At 48.0% G+C, this 18,496-nt stretch overlaps 1 protein-coding gene across 2 annotated transcripts in view; it reads left to right on the top strand.

Annotated features, from left to right (window-relative positions):
- The first annotated feature begins 12,330 nt into the window (after nt 1-12,330).
- The window catches only part of UXS1 (UDP-glucuronate decarboxylase 1), an 86,936-nt gene continuing 80,770 nt past the window's right edge, over nt 12,331-18,496 (top strand). For both annotated transcript variants that reach the window (XM_089681272.1, XM_089681271.1), the window contains exon 1: nt 12,331-12,591. In XM_089681272.1, coding sequence (XP_089537398.1) covers nt 12,498-12,591 — 94 coding nt within the window. In that variant the 5' untranslated portion in view covers nt 12,331-12,497. The remainder of the gene's footprint in view (nt 12,592-18,496) is intronic.

Here is an 18,496-nt window from a genome sequence, read left to right as displayed (position 1 = left end):
CTGAAAGTGGCACATGGCAGAGTGTGGCGATGGAGACAGCAGCAATGGGAGGCCGTACAGGGACCCATGAGAGACTCTGGACCTGGCAGCAGCATGAGGAGGCGGTATATAGGGGCCTATGGCAGATTAGGGGCCTGGCAGCAGCTATAGGAGGCCCGTAATCTGCCAGCACCCTATGTCAAAAAATTCTACACACCAGCAGTGTGAGGAGACCTGAAAGTGGCACATGGCAGAGTGTGGCGATGGAGACAGCAGCAATGGGAGGCCGTACAGGGAACCATGAGAGACTCTGGACCTGGCAGCAGCATGAGGAGGCGGTATATAGGGGCCTATGGCAGATTAGGGGCCTGGCAGCAGCTATAGGAGGCCCATAATCTGCCAGCACCCTATGTCAAAAAATTCAACACACCAGCAGTGTGAGGAGACCTGAAAGTGGCACATGGCATGAGACACTGTGGACCTGGCAGCAGCATGAGGAGGCGGTATATAGGGGCCCATGGCAGATTAGGGGCCTGGCAGCAGCTATGGGAGGCCCGTAATCTGCCAGCACCCTATGTCAAAAAATTCTACACACCAGCAGTGTGAGGAGACCTGAAAGTGGCACATGGCAGAGTGTGGCGATGGAGACAGCAGCAATGGGAGGCCGTACAGGGACCCATGAGAGACTCTGGACTTGGCAGCAGCATGAGGAGGCGGTATAGGGGCCCATGGCAGATTAGGGGCCTGGCAGCAGCAATGGGAGGCCCGTAATCTGCCAGCACCCTATGTCAAAAAATTCTACACACCAGCAGTGTGTGAGGAGACCTGAAAGTGGCACATGGCAGAGTGTGGCGATGGAGACAGCAGCAATGGGAGGCCGTACAGGGACCCATGAGAGACTCTGGACCTGGCAGCAGCATGAGGAGGCGGTATATAGGGGCCTATGGCAGATTAGGGGCCTGGCAGCAGCTATAGGAGGCCCGTAATCTGCCAGCACCCTATGTCAAAAAATTCTACACACCAGCAGTGTGAGGAGACCTGAAAGTGGCACATGGCAGAGTGTGGCGATGGAGACAGCAGCAATGGGAGGCCGTACAGGGACCCATGAGAGACCCTGGACTTGGCAGCAGCATGAGGAGGCGGTATAGGGGCCCATGGCAGATTAGGGGCCTGGCAGCAGCAATGGGAGGCCCGTAATCTGCCAGCACCCTATGTCAAAAAATTCAACACACCAGCAGTGTGTGAGGAGACCTCAAAGTGGCACATGTTTGAGGCATGATTCATGGCGGATTTAGTCAGTTGTGTCAGGAACTGGTGGTTTGAAATCCAGACTAATCCACGCCTGATTCATTTTCACAAACGTGAGTCTCTCCACACTTTGGGTGGACAGTCGTGTCCTCCGCGGAGTTACAATACCTCCTGCCGCACTAAACACGCGCTCCGATGCCACGCTACTGGCCGGGCATGACAGCCTTTCAAGGGCAAATTCAGCTAGTTGGGTCCAAAGGTCAAGTTTCGTTGACCAGTAGTCAAGGGGATTGTCTACCTCGGTTGGCAGGGTGCTGTCCAAGTAGGCCCAAGCCTGTTGTTTGAGGTCCTGCTCCAGGTCCACCTGATGCTGCTGCTGCTGCTGCTGCTGCTGCTGCTGCTGCGGCTGGTTAGTAGTTTCCTCACTGCGCTGGTGAAGAAAGCTACTCATCATCAACTGCAGACTGAGGCAGCCGCTGCAGGGTGGAGCTGCCACTGCTCCTACCACCCCACCCCTCCCCTGCTGCCATGGCAGCGGAACGCGAGCGCACAGGGCCCACAGTGTCTGAGGATGGACGTTGGCGCACAAAGGCAGAGACCAACTGACTACATAGGTGGTTTTTATAGTACGTTATTTTGGCCTCCCTCTCAGCAGGTGTGAAAAAGGCCACCATTTTTGAACGGTAGCGAGGGTCCAACAAGGTGGACAGCCAAAAGTCATCCCTCTGTCTGATGGTTATTATTCGGCTGTCGCTACGCAAGCAACCGAGCATGCTATGGGCCATTTGTGCCAAGGAATGCGAGGGACTCCCTGCCTCCATCTCCACAGCATACTGCCACGGTGCATCTGGGTCCTCTGTCTCCTCCTCCTCCTCCTCTACCAGATGCTCCTGCTCCTCCACTCCTGTCCGCTGAGTGGAAAAACCACCCATTTCACTCAATAATTCCTGAGCACAAATGTCCTCCTCTACCTCCTCCTCTTCTTCCTGTCCTGCCCCCACAGGGGTCATGTGGCATTGAGATCTGTGCGCCATGTCTACCGCACCCTGACCAGCCATTGTTAACAGCATTTGTTCAAGGACGTGCAACAGAGGAATGACGTCGTTCATCCCATAGTCCTGCCGACTCACGAATAGCGTGGCCTCCTCAAAGGGCCTGAGCAAGCGGCAGGTGTCACGCATGAGCTGCCAATGGCTGACATCGAAGTTACACAGGGGAGTACCTTTATCCGCTTGTAACATCAGGAAATCGGTGATGGCCTTTCGCTGCTCGTAAAGGCGGTCTAACATGTGTAGGGTTGAATTCCACCTTGTTGCAACGTCGCAGATCAGGCGATGATGTGGAATTCCGTTCTGCCGCTGCAGCTCAAGGAGGGTGTGCTTTGCGGTGTAGGAATGGCTGAAATGCATGCAAAGTTTACGTGACATTTTAAGGATGTCTTGCAGTGGGATGGTGGATTTTAGGAACCGCTTGACAACCAGATTGAACACGTGAGCCATGCATGGCGCATGGCACAACCTTCCTTGACGCAGAGCAGACACCATGTTCTTTCCGTTGTCGGTCAACATGGTTCCGATTTTCAGTTTGCGCGGAGACAGCCATCTGTCGATTTCTCTGTTCATTACACTCGGAAGTTCCTCCCCTGTGTGACTACGTTCGCCAAGGCATACCAGGTGCAGAACAGCGTGACACCGTTGCGCCCTGCACATGTGATATGCCGGTCGGGTAATGGGACTTGGCACGGGGGTGGCGGCTGAGGACACGGCGGAAGAAGAGGTGGTAGAGGCGGACATCTTTGCCGGACCAAGGACGTGCAAACGTGGAGGCAAAAGCGGCGTGACCTGTCCAAGTTGCTGGTGCGGCTGTGACAGCACCACGTTCACCCAGTGGGCCGTAAATGACATGTACTGTCCCTGACCGTAGTTACAGCTCCACACGTCGGCGCTGCCGTGCACTTTGGCAGAGACCGACATGCTCAAAGACTGGCCCACCATGTCTTCTACATGTGAATGCAGGGCTGGCACTGCCTTTTTGGCGAAGAAATGACGGCTTGGCACTCTCCACCGCGGCGCGGCACAAGCCATCATTTCTCTGAAAGGTGCTGAGTCCACCACTTGGAAAGGGAGGGACTGCAGCACCAGCAACTTGGACAGGAGGACGTTCAGCTTTTGCACCGTCGGGTGCGTGCTCGCAAACTGTTGTCTCTTGGAAACGGATTCCAAGAAAGACTGCTGACGGAATCCGTGAAGAGGAGTAGCAGGAGAAGGAGCATCTGAACGAGCGGAAGATGCCAACGAGCGACAACTCCCCTCAGCAGAGGTGTTGGAGCCTTGACTGGCTGATGGAGGGCGATTGACGTCGGGTGACGGAGCAAGTAACGGAGCGGGTGATGGAGCGGGGGCTGGGGCGGGCAGAACCGCCGTATCTTTATCACGGTTTTCCCAGGCCACCAAATGGCGACGCTGCATATGCTGCCGCAACGCTGTAGTCCCAACATGGGCCCCCTGGCCACGCTTGACTTTCTGGCCACATAGTCGACATACGGCTACGTTTACTTCCTCGGGCGGCTTGACGAAAAATTGCCACACCGCCGAGTAGGAAACTTTGCCCCCGATACTCCTCACTGGCTGACTGCTGCTTCCTCCGTGCACACCGGCACCACTACTGGCCGTGGTGGTAGGCTGCAGTGGAGCTGGTGCTCTACTCCGTGCCGTTTGGCTCCACTGACACTGCTTCCACTGACACTGCTGCGACCCTGCTGCTGTCTCCTGGGCAACCCACCGACTGTTTCGCTCACTGCCAAGCTGCCACCCTCTTCTCCTGATGATGCGGAAGAAATTGCCTGATAACGACGAGGCTGCCAAGTGCGATCAACCTCCTCATCATCAAGTAGGGTCTCCGCCTCACTACTAGCCCCCCTCGGCTGTGTCTGGGTCAGGAGACAGACCTGTCTCTAGACCGGCTACCGGGCCACTCTCCTCGCCACTACTTCTTCGCCTGGCTGCTGAAAAGGCGGATGTCTCCCCCCGTTCCTGACCGCCCTCTGTTAGCTCTTCCTCACTGTACAGTGGGGCTGAGCCCACAGCATGCGATACTTCGCTTGGTGAGGGAACACCAAAGGACAGGGGCAGGTCGAGGACACGTGATTTCAGTGGGCTTGCTCCCGGGCCATGCCAACTAACGGTTGTGTCTGACGTACCCACCGACCGTTGGCTGTAGGTGTCAGAGGTGACCTGGGAAGAGGAAGACGACCGAGCCAACCAATCGATGACGGCAGGGTTGTCGGTGGAGACACGACCGCTGGATGACACCGGGAGCACTGGCCTCTGGCTGCGAATAGTGCTGCCTCGACCCCTTCCTCTGCTGCCACGTCTGCTCGCTCCTAAAACATTGCCTCCTCTGCCACTCCTCTGCATGTTGTCTGACATACTCTTTAATTAAACGATTATGTGTCCCTGAGTAACAATTCTGTGTCCCTGAGTAACAATTCTGTGTCTGTGCGAGTAACAATTCTGTGGCCCTAAGTAACAGTTCTGTGGCCCTCAGTAACAATTCTGTGTCCCTGATTAACGTTTCTGTGGCCCCAAGTAACAGTTCTGTGGCCCTCAGTAACAATTCTGTGTCTGTGCGAGTAACAATTCTGTGTCTGTGCGAGTAACAATTCTGTGGCCCTCAGTAACAATTCTGTGTCCCTGATTAATGTTTCTGTGGCCCCAAGTAACAGTTCTGTGGCCCTCAGTAACAATTCTGTGTCTGTGCGAGTAACAATTCTGTGTCTGTGCGAGTAACAATTCTGTGGCCCTAAGTAACAGTTCTGTGGCCCTCAGTAACAGTTCTGTGTCCCTGAGTAACAATTCTGTGTCTGTGCGAGTAACAATTCTGTGTCTGTGCGAGTAACAATTCTGTGGCCCTAAGTAACGGTTCTGTGGCCCTCAGTAACAGTTCTGTGTCCCTGTGTAACAATTCTGTGTCTGTGCGAGTAACAATTCTGTGGCCCTAAGTAACAGTTCTGTGGCCCTCAGTAACAATTCTGTGTCCCTGATTAACGTTTCTGTGGCCCCAAGTAACAGTTCTGTGGCCCTCAGTAACAATTCTGTGTCTGTGCGAGTAACAATTCTGTGTCTGTGCGAGTAACAATTCTGTGGCCCTAACAGTTCTGTGGCCCTCAGTAACAATTCTGTGTCTCTGATTAACGTTTCTGTGGCCCCAAGTAACAGTTCTGTGGCCCTCAGTAACAATTCTGTGTCTGTGCGAGTAACAATTCTATGTCTGTGCGAGTAACAATTCTGTGGCCCTAAGTAACAGTTCTGTGGCCCTCAGTAACAATTCTGTGTCCCTGATTAACGTTTCTGTGGCCCCAAGTAACAGTTCTGTGGCCCTCAGTAACAATTCTGTGTCTGTGCGAGTAAGAATTCTGTGTCTGTGCGAGTAACAATTCTGTGGCCCTAAGTAACAGTTCTGTGGCCCTCAGTAACAGTTCTGTGTCCCTGAGTAACAATTGTGTCTGTGCGAGTAACAATTCTGTGGCCCTAAGTAACAGTTCTGTGGCCCTCAGTAACAATTCTGTGTCCCTGATTAACGTTTCTGTGGCCCCAAGTAACAGTTCTGTGGCCCTCAGTAACAATTCTGTGTCTGTGCGAGTAACAATTCTGTGTCTGTGCGAGTAACAATTCTGTGGCCCTAAGTAACGGTTCTGTGGCCCTCAGTAACAGTTCTGTGTCCCTGTGTAACAATTCTGTGTCTGTGCGAGTAACAATTTTGTGGCCCTAAGTAACAGTTCTGTGGCCCTCAGTAACAATTCTGTGTCCCTGATTAACGTTTCTGTGGCCCCAAGTAACAGTTCTGTGGCCCTCAGTAACAATTCTGTGTCTGTGCGAGTAACAATTCTGTGGCCCTAAGTAACAGTTCTGTGGCCCTCAGTAACAATTCTGTGTCCCTGATTAACGTTTCTGTGGCCCCAAGTAACAGTTCTGTGGCCCTCAGTAACAATTCTGTGTCTGTGCGAGTAACAATTCTGTGTCTGTGCGAGTAACAATTCTGTGGCCCTAAGTAACGGTTCTGTGGCCCTCAGTAACAGTTCTGTGTCCCTGTGTAACAATTCTGTGTCTGTGCGAGTAACAATTCTGTGGCCCTAAGTAACAGTTCTGTGGCCCTCAGTAACAATTCTGTGTCCCTGATTAACGTTTCTGTGGCCCCAAGTAACAGTTCTGTGGCCCTCAGTAACAATTCTGTGTCTGTGCGAGTAACAATTCTGTGGCCCTAAGTAACAGTTCTGTGGCCCTCAGTAACAATTCTGTGTCCCTGATTAACGTTTCTGTGGCCCCAAGTAACAGTTCTGTGGCCCTCAGTAACAATTCTGTGTCTGTGCGAGTAACAATTCTGTGGCCCTAACTAACAGTTCTGTGGCCCATAAGTAACAGTTCTGTGTCCCTGAGTAACAATTCTGTGTCTGTGCGAGTAAGAATTCTGTGTCTGTGCGAGCAACAATTCTGTGGCCCTAAGTAACAGTTCTGTGGCCCTCAGTAACAGTTCTGTGTCCCTGAGTAACAATTCTGTGTCTGTGCGAGTAACAATTCTGTGTCTGTGCGAGTAACAATTCTGTGTCTGTGCGAGTAACAATTCTGTGGCCCTAAGTAACGGTTCTGTGGCCCTCAGTAACAGTTCTGTGTCCCTGTGTAACAATTCTGTGTCTGTGCGAGTAACAATTCTGTGGCCCTAAGTAACAGTTCTGTGGCCCTCAGTAACAATTCTGTGTCTGTGCGAGTAACAATTCTGTGTCTGTGCGAGTAACAATTCTGTGGCCCTAAGTAACAGTTCTGTGGCCCTCAGTAACAATTCTGTGTCTGTCCCTGAGTAACAATTCTGTGGCCCTAACTAAAGTTTCTGTGGCCCCAAGTAACAATTCTCTGGCACTCAGTAACAATTCTGTCTGTCCCTGAGTAACAATTCTGTGGCCCTAATAACGTTTCTGTGGCCCTAAGTAACAATTATCTGGCACTCAGTAACAATTCTGTCTGTCCCTGAGTAACAATTCTGTGGCCCTAATAACGTTTCTGTGGCCCTAAGTAACAATTCTCTGGCACTCAGTAACAATTCTGTCTGTCCCTGAGTAACAATTCTGTGGCCCTAATAACGTTTCTGTGGCCCTAAGTAACAATTCTCTGGCACTCAGTAACAATTCTGTCTGTCCCTGAGTATGAATTCTGTGGCCCTAACTAGCGTTTCTTTGTCCCTAAGTAACGATTCTGTGGCCCTAATTAACAATTCTGTGTCCCTGAGTAATAGTTCTCTGTCCCTAAGTATCGTTTCTCTGTCCCCAAGTATCGTTTCTGTGGCCCTAACTCTGTCCCTGTCCCTAATACAGAGCGGTCTGCCTCTGTTCAATGACTGCAGGCAAATGAAGAATTCCAAAATGGCCGCTATTTATAGCTCGACCATTACACAGTGCTAGCTGGCTGGCTGCTGATTGGCTGATGCGATCACATGTCGTTGAGGAATGCATTATGGGTCAGCGCGCCTTGTCTGCGCGCCTTCCCAGACATCCCCGCTCCGTCGCCGCACATGTCAGCCGCCATTTTCGGAAAAATTTCGATTCGCGCGTCCGAATTAGGCTATTTTTCGGATTCGGCGCGAAAATCAAAATTTTTCCGATATTCGACTCGAATTCCACTTCGGCTACTTCGATTCGCTCATCTCTAACTCTAATAGTCCATCAAATGTAGAAATAAGTGTTTCTTAAAAACATGCAACATGCAATTCGTGATTCATTTGTGAAAGTGCCAGCACACTTTTTCCACTCCAGCTGCAGTGCCTCCGCACCTCCTTTATGCAACCCCCAAAGGGCCGAAAAGCATTCAGGATCACCCTGGATCCTTCACATCACCGGCTAATAGCTCTCCTCCTTCAATATCTCTCCAGCAAGCCTTCAGGATCACCTAAGATCCCCTGATAATGATCCTCCTCCAATACCTTTCCACTGCAATCTCCAGGAACCTCTGTATAGGTACTCTGCAGAATATATTACTCACTATACCAGTGAGCAATAAAAGAGATCCTCCATAGTGCAGTATTTTTAAGCAAGACAGTCCTTTAATTGAATCAGAAGTACACTCACATTTCAATGCAGTTCCCTTCCTCTTGCTGTGTGTGGGTATGCTGCATCCATGTGGTACTTCCTGGGTGTACTAATATGGCGTCCTACACCGGAAGCTGCATATCGGCATACGTAATATTTCGTTGCTCTCTTCCATGGAACAGCAACTTAGCAATATGAATGATTTTCAATGGACCACCAACTCCTTACCCTATTTAGGAATTAATTTGACGGCTTCCATTGAGACACTTTTCCAAGCTAATTATCTTCCTCTTTTCAAGCACCTTAAAGAGGACCTCTGTCGCTGGGCTACTTACTCTGTTTCTTGGTTTAACAGGATCAACTCTATTAAAATGACTTTTTTGCCCCGACTATTATATTATTTTAGGATCTTACTAATTACGATTCCGAAACATGAGCTAAGACACTTACAGGCCGAGGTGCTTCATTTTGTTTGGAACAATAGAAGGCCCCAGATGAACCAAAAAACATTATACGCCTTGAAATCTCATGGTGGGCTTGGCCTCCTTAATCTTCACACATACCTCCAAGCCGTCCAAATTGCACAATTGGCCTATACCACCTCTAAGGGATCTATTCCCCTTTGGGTTTCTATTGAAGCTCTTTCCTGTCTACCCTTGGCGGTTGGTGCTCTACTTTGGCTTCCTAGTCGCTCTCGCCCTCCTATATTATGTCCTACATTATCTTTCTCGTTGTCGGTCTGGGATAGGGTACGCCATTGTAAATCCCTAGCCTCCTTGCACATGCCTTTGTTCTGTAATCCTGAATTTATACCTGGCCTGGTCCCGTCTGTGTTCCAATGGTGGATTAACAAAGGGTTACTGAGGATAGGTGACTTCCTCCAGGGTGCCAGAATCTACCCTCTTTAATATTTTAAAGATAAATTGCAGACGCCTCCCACCAAAATTTTTTAATTTTATCAAATTGCCTCTTTTATCTGCTCAAAAATTGCTTCGTTAGATGAACCACCTATTCTTACCTCTTTTGAAATCTCTTGTCAAGGTAACAATTTTTCTAGAGGCTGTATTCCTACGGTGTATGCCAGATATATCATACTGGCGAGATATAGCCTTAGCATTATCCAAAGTTTCTATCAACACCACCTTTATTGAAGTGAATTACAAAACCTTATTGAGGAGGTGCTTGGTCCCAACTCGGATTGCGAAGATGCATCCGTCTACTTCCCCACTGTGCTTTCGGTGTTGTGGCCACAATGGGTCTATGTTTCACATCTGGTGACAATGTCCAATAGAAACTAGATTTTGGATCCACATATTTAATTTAATCTATACAGTGATGGGGGTGAATGTCCTTAGGGCTCCAGAGACGGCCCTCTTCCATAAATATCCCACTACGATACCAAAGAACTCCCTTAAACTGCTTACCTATATGCTGTTAGCAGCAAAAATTACTATAGCTAGACATTGGCAGAGTTCTCTTATTCCACTTGAATATGTTAAGAATAAATTAAACTGGATCATGATCAATGACAAACTGAACTGCATTCTACACAACAATACTACTAAATTTGACAAAACGTGGGACCCATGGATTCAATATATCTCTGTACCTTGATCTGTCCCGAGGTGACCCTCTTCCTGTTCTGCTTCTCCTTCTTTAGCCTCTTCTTTTTTCTCTACTCTTATTCTTCTTTATTATGTCCTTTCTCACGCCTCCATGTAACGTGGTTGGGTAAGCCCAATTTTACTTTTAATGTTTGTCTTAATGCTTATTTAATGCGCTTCATGCAGATACAAGTATTGAGTCTTATTTCTGTGATATATCATGACGCCTTTGATGTTTTTTGTATTTTGAAAACTTTTCAATAAAAATCATTGGAAAATAAAAGTGTGTACCACTCAGTACAGCATCCAGCAGCAAATTGAAGCTAGTCATAAACTTAGGCAGGATGCAGGCAGAAGACTGGACCCTGCACATGTGCCTCTCTGGTGCATGAAAATGCTAGGTTTTGATGCACAGGGGTTAAATTGACAGTTTACTTGTTGCCTAAATGCCTATAAATGATAAATAATAATAATGCATGACATGCTTAGCGCCTTGTAGCACACGTACATCAGTCATCATAAGTACACCCTTTGATTGCTGAGCTCAGTGGTGGAATGGACCCAGCTATAAGCACACTTTACATCCATTGCCCCTCTTCTCAGCCACTGTGACCAGTGAGGAAGTACACAAGATTGGAGATTGATGGGAGCTGGAGAGATGCTAGGTCTCACCTGTCCTTGTGTGAAGGTTTTACAGGTACCACCCCCCTATCGGAACAATGAAGAAAATAAACCCTAGTAGGAGAAAATAATGGGGCATTTAAAGGTACCATACCATTATAGGTATAAAGATGCAAAATCATAAACAATATTGGATAAAATAGAGCATATTTTATTATGACATTATAAAAAAAAACACAGAGTGGTAAGCAAGACAAACACCCATGTAGGCACATACATAATGAGTCAACAAAAATATAAAGAAATAATAATGGGCAAAGACTCTGTGAGAACGTCACGGGCAAGAATCCTAAAACCCTATTGATACCATCAAAAGAACTGATCATCATCAAACTGGTGAAATGATTACAGACATGAAAGGTATGAAAAATGTTGGTAATTAGTGGGAATATCTAAATTCATAGAGACTACTCAAATGATAAATCATTGGGTGTCATTTGAGAAGGGTGGCAATTCCACTAGAAACCAAAAATGCTTTTCCATAAAATTGAATCCAAAACTGAGGAAGTACACAATGGAAGGAGGGTTTCCACCCCATTTCTGGGTAGGGGGAAATACAGCTGCAGCTGTTGATCCCCGGGTCTTGGCCGGATATTCCTCACCAGCACCCGGTGATCAGCGAGGAACACTTGTATGTAAACAACACAGATCTCTCCCCTGTCAGCACCAGCATGGTGCTTTGTATTGCTCTTACATAGTAAAACACACACAGACAACACAGTAAAACAGCACACAGTTAACCCTTTGATCGTCCCAGCTGTTAACCCCTTCCTGCCCACTGTCATTAGTACAGTGTCAGTGCTTTTTATTAGCACTGATCACTGTATTAGTGTCACCGGGGATATCAGTGCCAGTTAGTTCCCCCCCCAGTGTCAGAATGCCCACCACAGTCCTGCTATAAGTCGGTGATCACTACCATTACTAGTATTAAAAAAAATTAAAAATCCAGTATATATACCACCATTTGTAAACGCTATGACTTTCACGTAAACCAATTAATTTACACGTATTGGGATTTTTTTTTTAGCAAAGACGTAGCAGAATACATTTTGGTCTAAATTTATGATGAAATTAGATTTTTTAAACTTTTTTACTGGATATGTTTTTATAGCAAAAAGTCAAAAATATAGTTTTTTTATAAATTGTTGGTCTTTTTTTGTTTATAGCGCAAAAAATTAAAAATGCACACCTGATCAAATACCACCAAAAGAATGCTCCATTTATGGGAAAAAGGACGTAAATCTCATTTGGGTGCGGCATTGCATGACCACGCAATTGTCAGTTAAAGTAACGCAGCGCCATATCGCAAAAAATGGCCTGGTCAGGAGGGGGGGGGGGGGGTAACTCCTCTGGAGGGTAGAACCAAACACATATTAATAACACAAGCCCTGTGGCTGATTAAGGTGGCAATTAAGTTCACCTAGTGCTTTATCTGCATTAAATTGGCCTCAGTACCTGTGCAAATAACGTGTTCGCTTCTAAAGGGATAAGGTGACAACCCTAAATTGACGCCCAGCACTGAACGTCTCTTTTAGACAAGCTTTATTGGTCTGGACAATATACACCTTGTCAGTCCTCTACACACGTCTGATATACCCATGAACAGCACAGCTCGGTGTCATTAGTAAACAGATTATAACTCTCTCGCCATGACACCGTGCTAAACGCAAGACCATATATATCATTGCACATGCGCGGATTCTAGTTCCATTTTTTTTTTCTGCTTCCTGTTCCAAGCTGCTCGTGAAGTGTGGACGCGTGGTGCGCATGTGCGGTGTCCTGGCCGGGAAGGAACTCTCGCTTGTCCCCTTAATCCAGAGCTCCCCCCCACCTCCCTTCTGGTCTGTCTGTGACGCCGGGTTCCATGTCCCCGGGTACGAGCTCGGGCACGGAACACTGTCCGGCCGGGGATGGTAAACAACAGAGTGCATCGGCTGCTGACTGCAATCAATAGGAGGATGATGAAGCTGCTCATTGCACTCGCCTTGATCGCCTATGTTGCCTGTGAGTGCCCATTCATTTCTGCCATGGATGTGTGGGGTGGGTAGAGGGGGTGCTGTGTGGGGTCAGGACTGTGTGAGGGGGCTGTACTGGGTGAAGGGTGCTGTGTGTGCTCCTCTCTATGGCACAGGACAGCTATGAGGTGCAGTGTTCCTCCAGGCTGGGTGCCCTTAGCCCCCAGTCATGCCAGGTTCAGTGGTGAGGAGATGTGTGGCCCAGGCCCATCCATAGCACCCAGCTATACAGACAGAAGAGTGTGATCCCAGCTCCCCTCACAGTGCACATGATGACGTCCCAGGCCGAGTACAAAGCACCCCTTTTCTTCTCCCTCAGCTCATTAGAGAGCGGGATGTGCCAAGCTGGAAGTTTTCGAAGTCTCGGCCACTCTCAACAGGCTGCCTGAATTAGCAGCACTTGGCTGTCTCCAGGAGTTCCTGGTTTTCTGCACATTGTGGATGCTGCTCTCCAACCATGGTGTACTAGCATGGACCACTTTTATTATACAGACTTGTGTAGATTTTAAGGCATTTTCCTCTTTTTATATCTACGAGATGCTGCACTACATAGATTACTTAAAGAAGACCTCCTCCCCTTGCAAGTAAATGGCAGTAATATAGAGTACATTGCCTATAAACAGGTACATTTTCTTGTGTCCTTGCTGCGTTTACTTCTTTCAGACCCCTTTTTAAAGCCTTTGTAAACACCGCCTAAACCTAAAGTTAAGCTTCCAATAAAGCTTACCTGTAGGTACAAGGAATATCCCCTAAATGTGCACTGTTTAGGAGTGACCTCTCCATGGCCTTCGACACAGTCGACCACCCCCTCCTCCTTGAAAAACGACACTCCCTCGGCATCAGAGACTCCGCTCTCTCCTGGCTCTCCTCCTATCTCTCCCAACGCTCCTTCAGCGTTACCTATAACGCTACCACCTCCCCCTCTCTGTCGGGGTCCCCCAAGGCTCTGTCCTTGGGCCCCTTCTCTTCTCCATCTACACCTCCTCCCTTGGCAAACTGATAAACTCCCACGGCTTCAGCTATCACCTCTACGCCGATGACACGCAAATTTACCTCTCCACCCCTCAACTTACCCCTTCAGTCTTCACCCGTATCACCCACCTGCTGAACGTCATTTCAGACTGGATGTCGCTCCACTTCCTCAACTGAACCTTTCTAAAACCGAGCTCCTAATTTTCCCCCCAGCCCGCGCGCCCCCCCTTCCTCTCCATCACGACCAACAACGCCACCATCAGTCCCACCCCGCAAGCCAAAGTCCCAGGTGTCACTCTAGATTCAAACCTGTCCTTCCAACCCCATGTCCAATCGCTAGCAAGCTCATGCAGGCTCCACCTCCATAACATCTCCAAAATATGTACATTCCTAACCCCAGACACTACTAAACAACTCGTTCACTCCCTTATCTCATGCCTGGACTACTGCAACTCCCTTCTCACCGGCCTACCTCATCACAAACTATCCCCGCTTCAGTTAATCTTGAACTCAGCGGCCAGACTCCTCCACCTTACCAACCACTCTTCTTCTGCCACCCCCCTCTGTTATCCCCTCCACTGGCTCCCAATTGCCCAACACATCAAATTCAAACTACTAACACATACAAAGTCATTCATAACGCTGCCCCAAACTACCTCACTGACCTGATACCCAAATACCACCCAACCCGTAATCTTCTCTCCTCACAAGACCTCCTACTTTCTAGCTCCCTGGTCTCTTCCTCCCACGCCCGATTGCAGGACTTCTCCAGGACTTCCCCCATCCTCTGGAACTCACTACCCCAATCCATCAGACTGCCACCTACCCTCCTCACCTTTAGGCGCACCCTGAAAACCCATCTCTTCAGGGAAGCCTACACCACCCTCACCTAACTGCCGATCTCCTCCACTCCTCCTACCACTCCATCCCCCACAGCCACTTCCTCCTGTACCACTGTCCCCTTCCTCCTAGATTGTAAGCTCGAAAGAGCAGGGCCCTCGAACCCCTCGTGTTTTTTTTTTTGTTACTGTACTGTCTCATGTACTATCCCCCACTATAATGTAAAGCGCTGAGAAAACCTTTTGTCGCTATATAAATACTGTATAATAATCAGTGTTTCTGCAGCTGGCGACATCACTGGTGCATGTGCTGTGAGGGGACAGCATACCCATGCCATCCCTTGAGAGCTCTGTGCGTGATGAGTGACTTCATCGCGGCTCAGCCATTCAAACAGCCGGAGCCTGTGAACCCAGAACCTGTCAGCAGTGACAGCATGACACTGGAGGGTACTTTTTAAAGAGAAACTCTGGTCTCCCCCAGAGAAATTAAAAATCAGAAGCTACAAATACTGTAGCTTCTGACCTTTTAATATAAGGATACTTACCTGTCCAGGGATCCAGCACTGCTCTCAACCGAACCGATTCTTCAATCGACTTCAAGTTCAGGTGACAGCATCTTAAGAAGGGAATACTGGCAGTGAAGTCTTGCAGCTTCACAGCTGGTTCCCATTACTCAATCACAAGCCACACTGCACTTTGTGAATGGTCCCGCAGTCTTCTGGGACCTGTGATGTGTCCCAGAAGGCTGCAGGGAGGGGATGGTCAAACTGCTGCTCAGATCACTGGGCACCTAAAAAGTGTTAACAGTGGAACATGAAGGGGGGAGGATCTAAAGAAGCGGAACTTCCCCTTTTGGGTGACGTTTTGCTTCAAGGTAAGTGTTTCATAATGTGCTAGCTAGTACACATCGCATACTAGGACATTATGATACTGCCTTGCAAGTGGAAATTTTTTGGTGAACGTTTACTATTGCTTTAAGCTGTCTATACATTTTGAAGAGTGTCATCTTGCACTTATGAGAAATGGAGTGCGCGCGCCTCTTCTTGTGCATACAAAATTACACTCATCTGTTTAAAAAAAAAAAAAAAAGCCTTTGTCCAATATTTCGTGAAGTTTAAGGCCCCCTTCACACTAACGGTCCGATTGGGTCCGCCTGTCAGTTTTATAGACGAATCCAATCAGGCCATCCATAATTTTTTATGGAGTGGCGGCATCTGATCCTGTATCCTAAAAACGTACTGTGATCAGTTTCCCATCCATCCAGCGGATCGGTTGACAGCGGTTGACAGGCGGTCCGTTTCCATTGGACTGCGCCATAGAAAACAGCGGCTATGTCCACTCTGCATAGTGGAGCAGACACGAACTTGTCATCCCCCTGCTCAGTGGAGGGATCCCCTGCTGAGCACGTGGATCCGCTTGATGAAGTCCGCACCATCTGAAAGGGGCCTAAGGCTTTATTCACACTGGACTTTTTTACTCCTAGACACCATTCCTCGTGCCAGTGGTGTTTTGGCAGAGTAAACCCATGTAATGTGTTTAGGCGTTTCAAGAACTTTTGTATTAATTCGTTCTGTTGCCAGAATAACATTTTGTTTCTGGCCATTGAAATTTAAAGCATAAGTTCACTTTTTTATTAAAAATAATAATGCACAAATTTGTGCAGAAAAAATGTGCTTTTATTATTTTTTCATGCAGGAGCCCGGAAAGCATAGCATCCGTGATCAGGGGTGCAATGTCTGGCTTCTGCAGACAAGCCCTGCAGCTTTCAGCCTGTACTTGCATACGGCCTGTCAGTTTGAAAGCTGTAGGGCTTGTGAATGAACTAAGAGCACTCATCATTCAGAACTACAATGAATGAACTACATGAGAGTTGTTGTTCATTCATTTACTGGAAACTGTGAATGAATGATGTGTGGGTGGACAGTTATTTGTGACAGTGGGTAAACTGAGAAGATCCCCCACCTGCTGTCACAGGGTGATATTGGGCGAACTGGCAGGAGCTGGGACATATTCCACCCTAAATATGGGTAGAGCATGTAACATGTTCCAAAAGGTGAACTTATCCTTTAATGCTCAAGCACTAAACATGTCTAGCACTTAGGCTCGTTTTGAAGAGTTTACACATGATTGCAGGCGTCAAGCAATTTTTGGTGGTGGACGCACTGGTAGTGGGTTTTTTTTTTCTACTTCTAAATGCCTTTGTGTGCATGGACATACAGACTAACATGCAGGGGTGTTTAGAGGCAGAAACAAAAAAAAATGCCCCTTAGAGTATTGTTAAATATATTCAATGCGCATGAGGCCTAATGCTGTCTGATGTCATGCATGTCATCCCTCCCATGCACAGTATTAGAATATTGCAAAATTCTCAGCTTTGGTACAGGATCTCCCTGAAGGCAGTAGTAACTTGCCTTTCTAGGGGCATCTGTGTACCTGGGGCTACATCACTAGTGGCTTCAGGGGAACCAGGATGTGGATGGCAAATGGGTAAGTACATTTTTTCTCCAGATAATTATCCTTTGCAGTGGGGCTCTGCCCCCAACACCATGGTTGATTGCTCATTTTATCTAGGGGAGAGGAGAAACACTTTTGCTTGCCTGATCCTCCACTGCCCTGGTAGACTGTGCTCCCCCATGCTTTAGCAGTGGTCTGTCCCTCAGCATCAACATGCCACTGAGAACCTGAGCCATCCTCTTCTACCCCCTACACTGCTCAGCACTCCAGTGAGCGCTGGATGGGCAGAACAGAGAGCTGGAGAATGACAGTCATCACTCTGCTCAGAACGATCTGCGTTGTTTGACCACTCAGTTCTCACTGCAGAGCCAGCGGGGGACAGATGCAGCATCGGATTAAAACTGCATCCACCTATGTGAGTATAAATATTTTTTTCAAAAGCCTTTAATTCCCTTTTTAATTTTTTACTGTTCTCGTGAAAGTCTTCACTAATCCCCATAATGTTTGTAATGTGTGTGAAATGTCAGTTTCTACTTTCGCTGGGCAAATGTAACATTCTATCCTAAGAGAAGAACATTAAACCAGAGGAGTTAAAGGACATTTGACCAATAGAGAAAATAGGCTAAGAACATTTGACTGGAAGAGGAAATATGAGGGACTATTCTGCACTGTGTACAAAAGTGTATGGAGATTCTTGTGCTTGCCATTGATAGTGTAATGAATAAGATACTGTTGAGAGTGAACTGCTATATACAATGTTGCAGAGACAGAATTCTGTTGTTTACCTTAGGTGATCTGTAAAGGATTTCAGGCCGCATTTACTGTGCTTCTGTCTGCAATTCTCAAATTGCACTGCAATAGTGGCAAAATTCACCATGCGTGTTTGGGTGCCAGTCATTCTTAATGGCACCTCAAGCGCAGTGAGATTTTGCCACGTGACAGAATCAAGCTGCAATCATAGCAAAGCTTGTCACCAAAAAAAGAGCAGGAGCATCTTTTGGGGCGACAGCTTTGTGTGATGTTTTGCTGCAATTGCAGTGTGATTCTGTCACCCAGCATTCGTGACAGAATTTCACTACGTTTGAGGTGTCATTGAGAATGAATGACAGCCAGACACACGTGGTGCATTTTGCCATGATTGCAGTGTGATTTGGAATTGCGGGCAGAATCACTGTGATTCTGCCCGCAATTCAAAATTGCAAAGTTTGAGGCCCCTTTCGGATGGGTCAGATCCATTTGCTCAGTGGGGGATCTCTCCGCTGAGCAAGCAGATGACAGGTCTGTGTCTGCTCCACTGCTGCAGAGCAGACACAGCCTGCTTTTCCCTATGGGGTGGTTGGAATGAAACGGACCACCTGTCCATTACCACCCAACTGTTATCCGATCCAATCCACCAGATGGATGAGGAACAGACTCCCATCCGTCTGTTTTTTTGGCGTATCGTATTGGATGGCGGAGGGTGTCAGCGGGTACTTGTCTGCTTACACCTGGCGGTCCATAAGGGTCTATGGATGGTCTGATCTGGTCCACTGGATAAACTAACAGGTGGACCCGATCAGACTGTCGGTGTGAAAGGGGCCTTAATGCGGCTTCAGTGTCAACAATGGAGTTGATCTCTGCAACATTGGA

Source organism: Staurois parvus, unplaced genomic scaffold, assembly GCF_062004578.1.
Source record: "Staurois parvus isolate SC_StPar_1 unplaced genomic scaffold, SC_StPar_1.0 ptg000262l, whole genome shotgun sequence".
Classification (NCBI taxonomy): Eukaryota; Metazoa; Chordata; class Amphibia; order Anura; family Ranidae; genus Staurois; species Staurois parvus.
The sequence above is the reverse complement of the archived record's forward strand: the minus strand, read 5'-3'. Positions and strand labels throughout refer to the sequence as shown.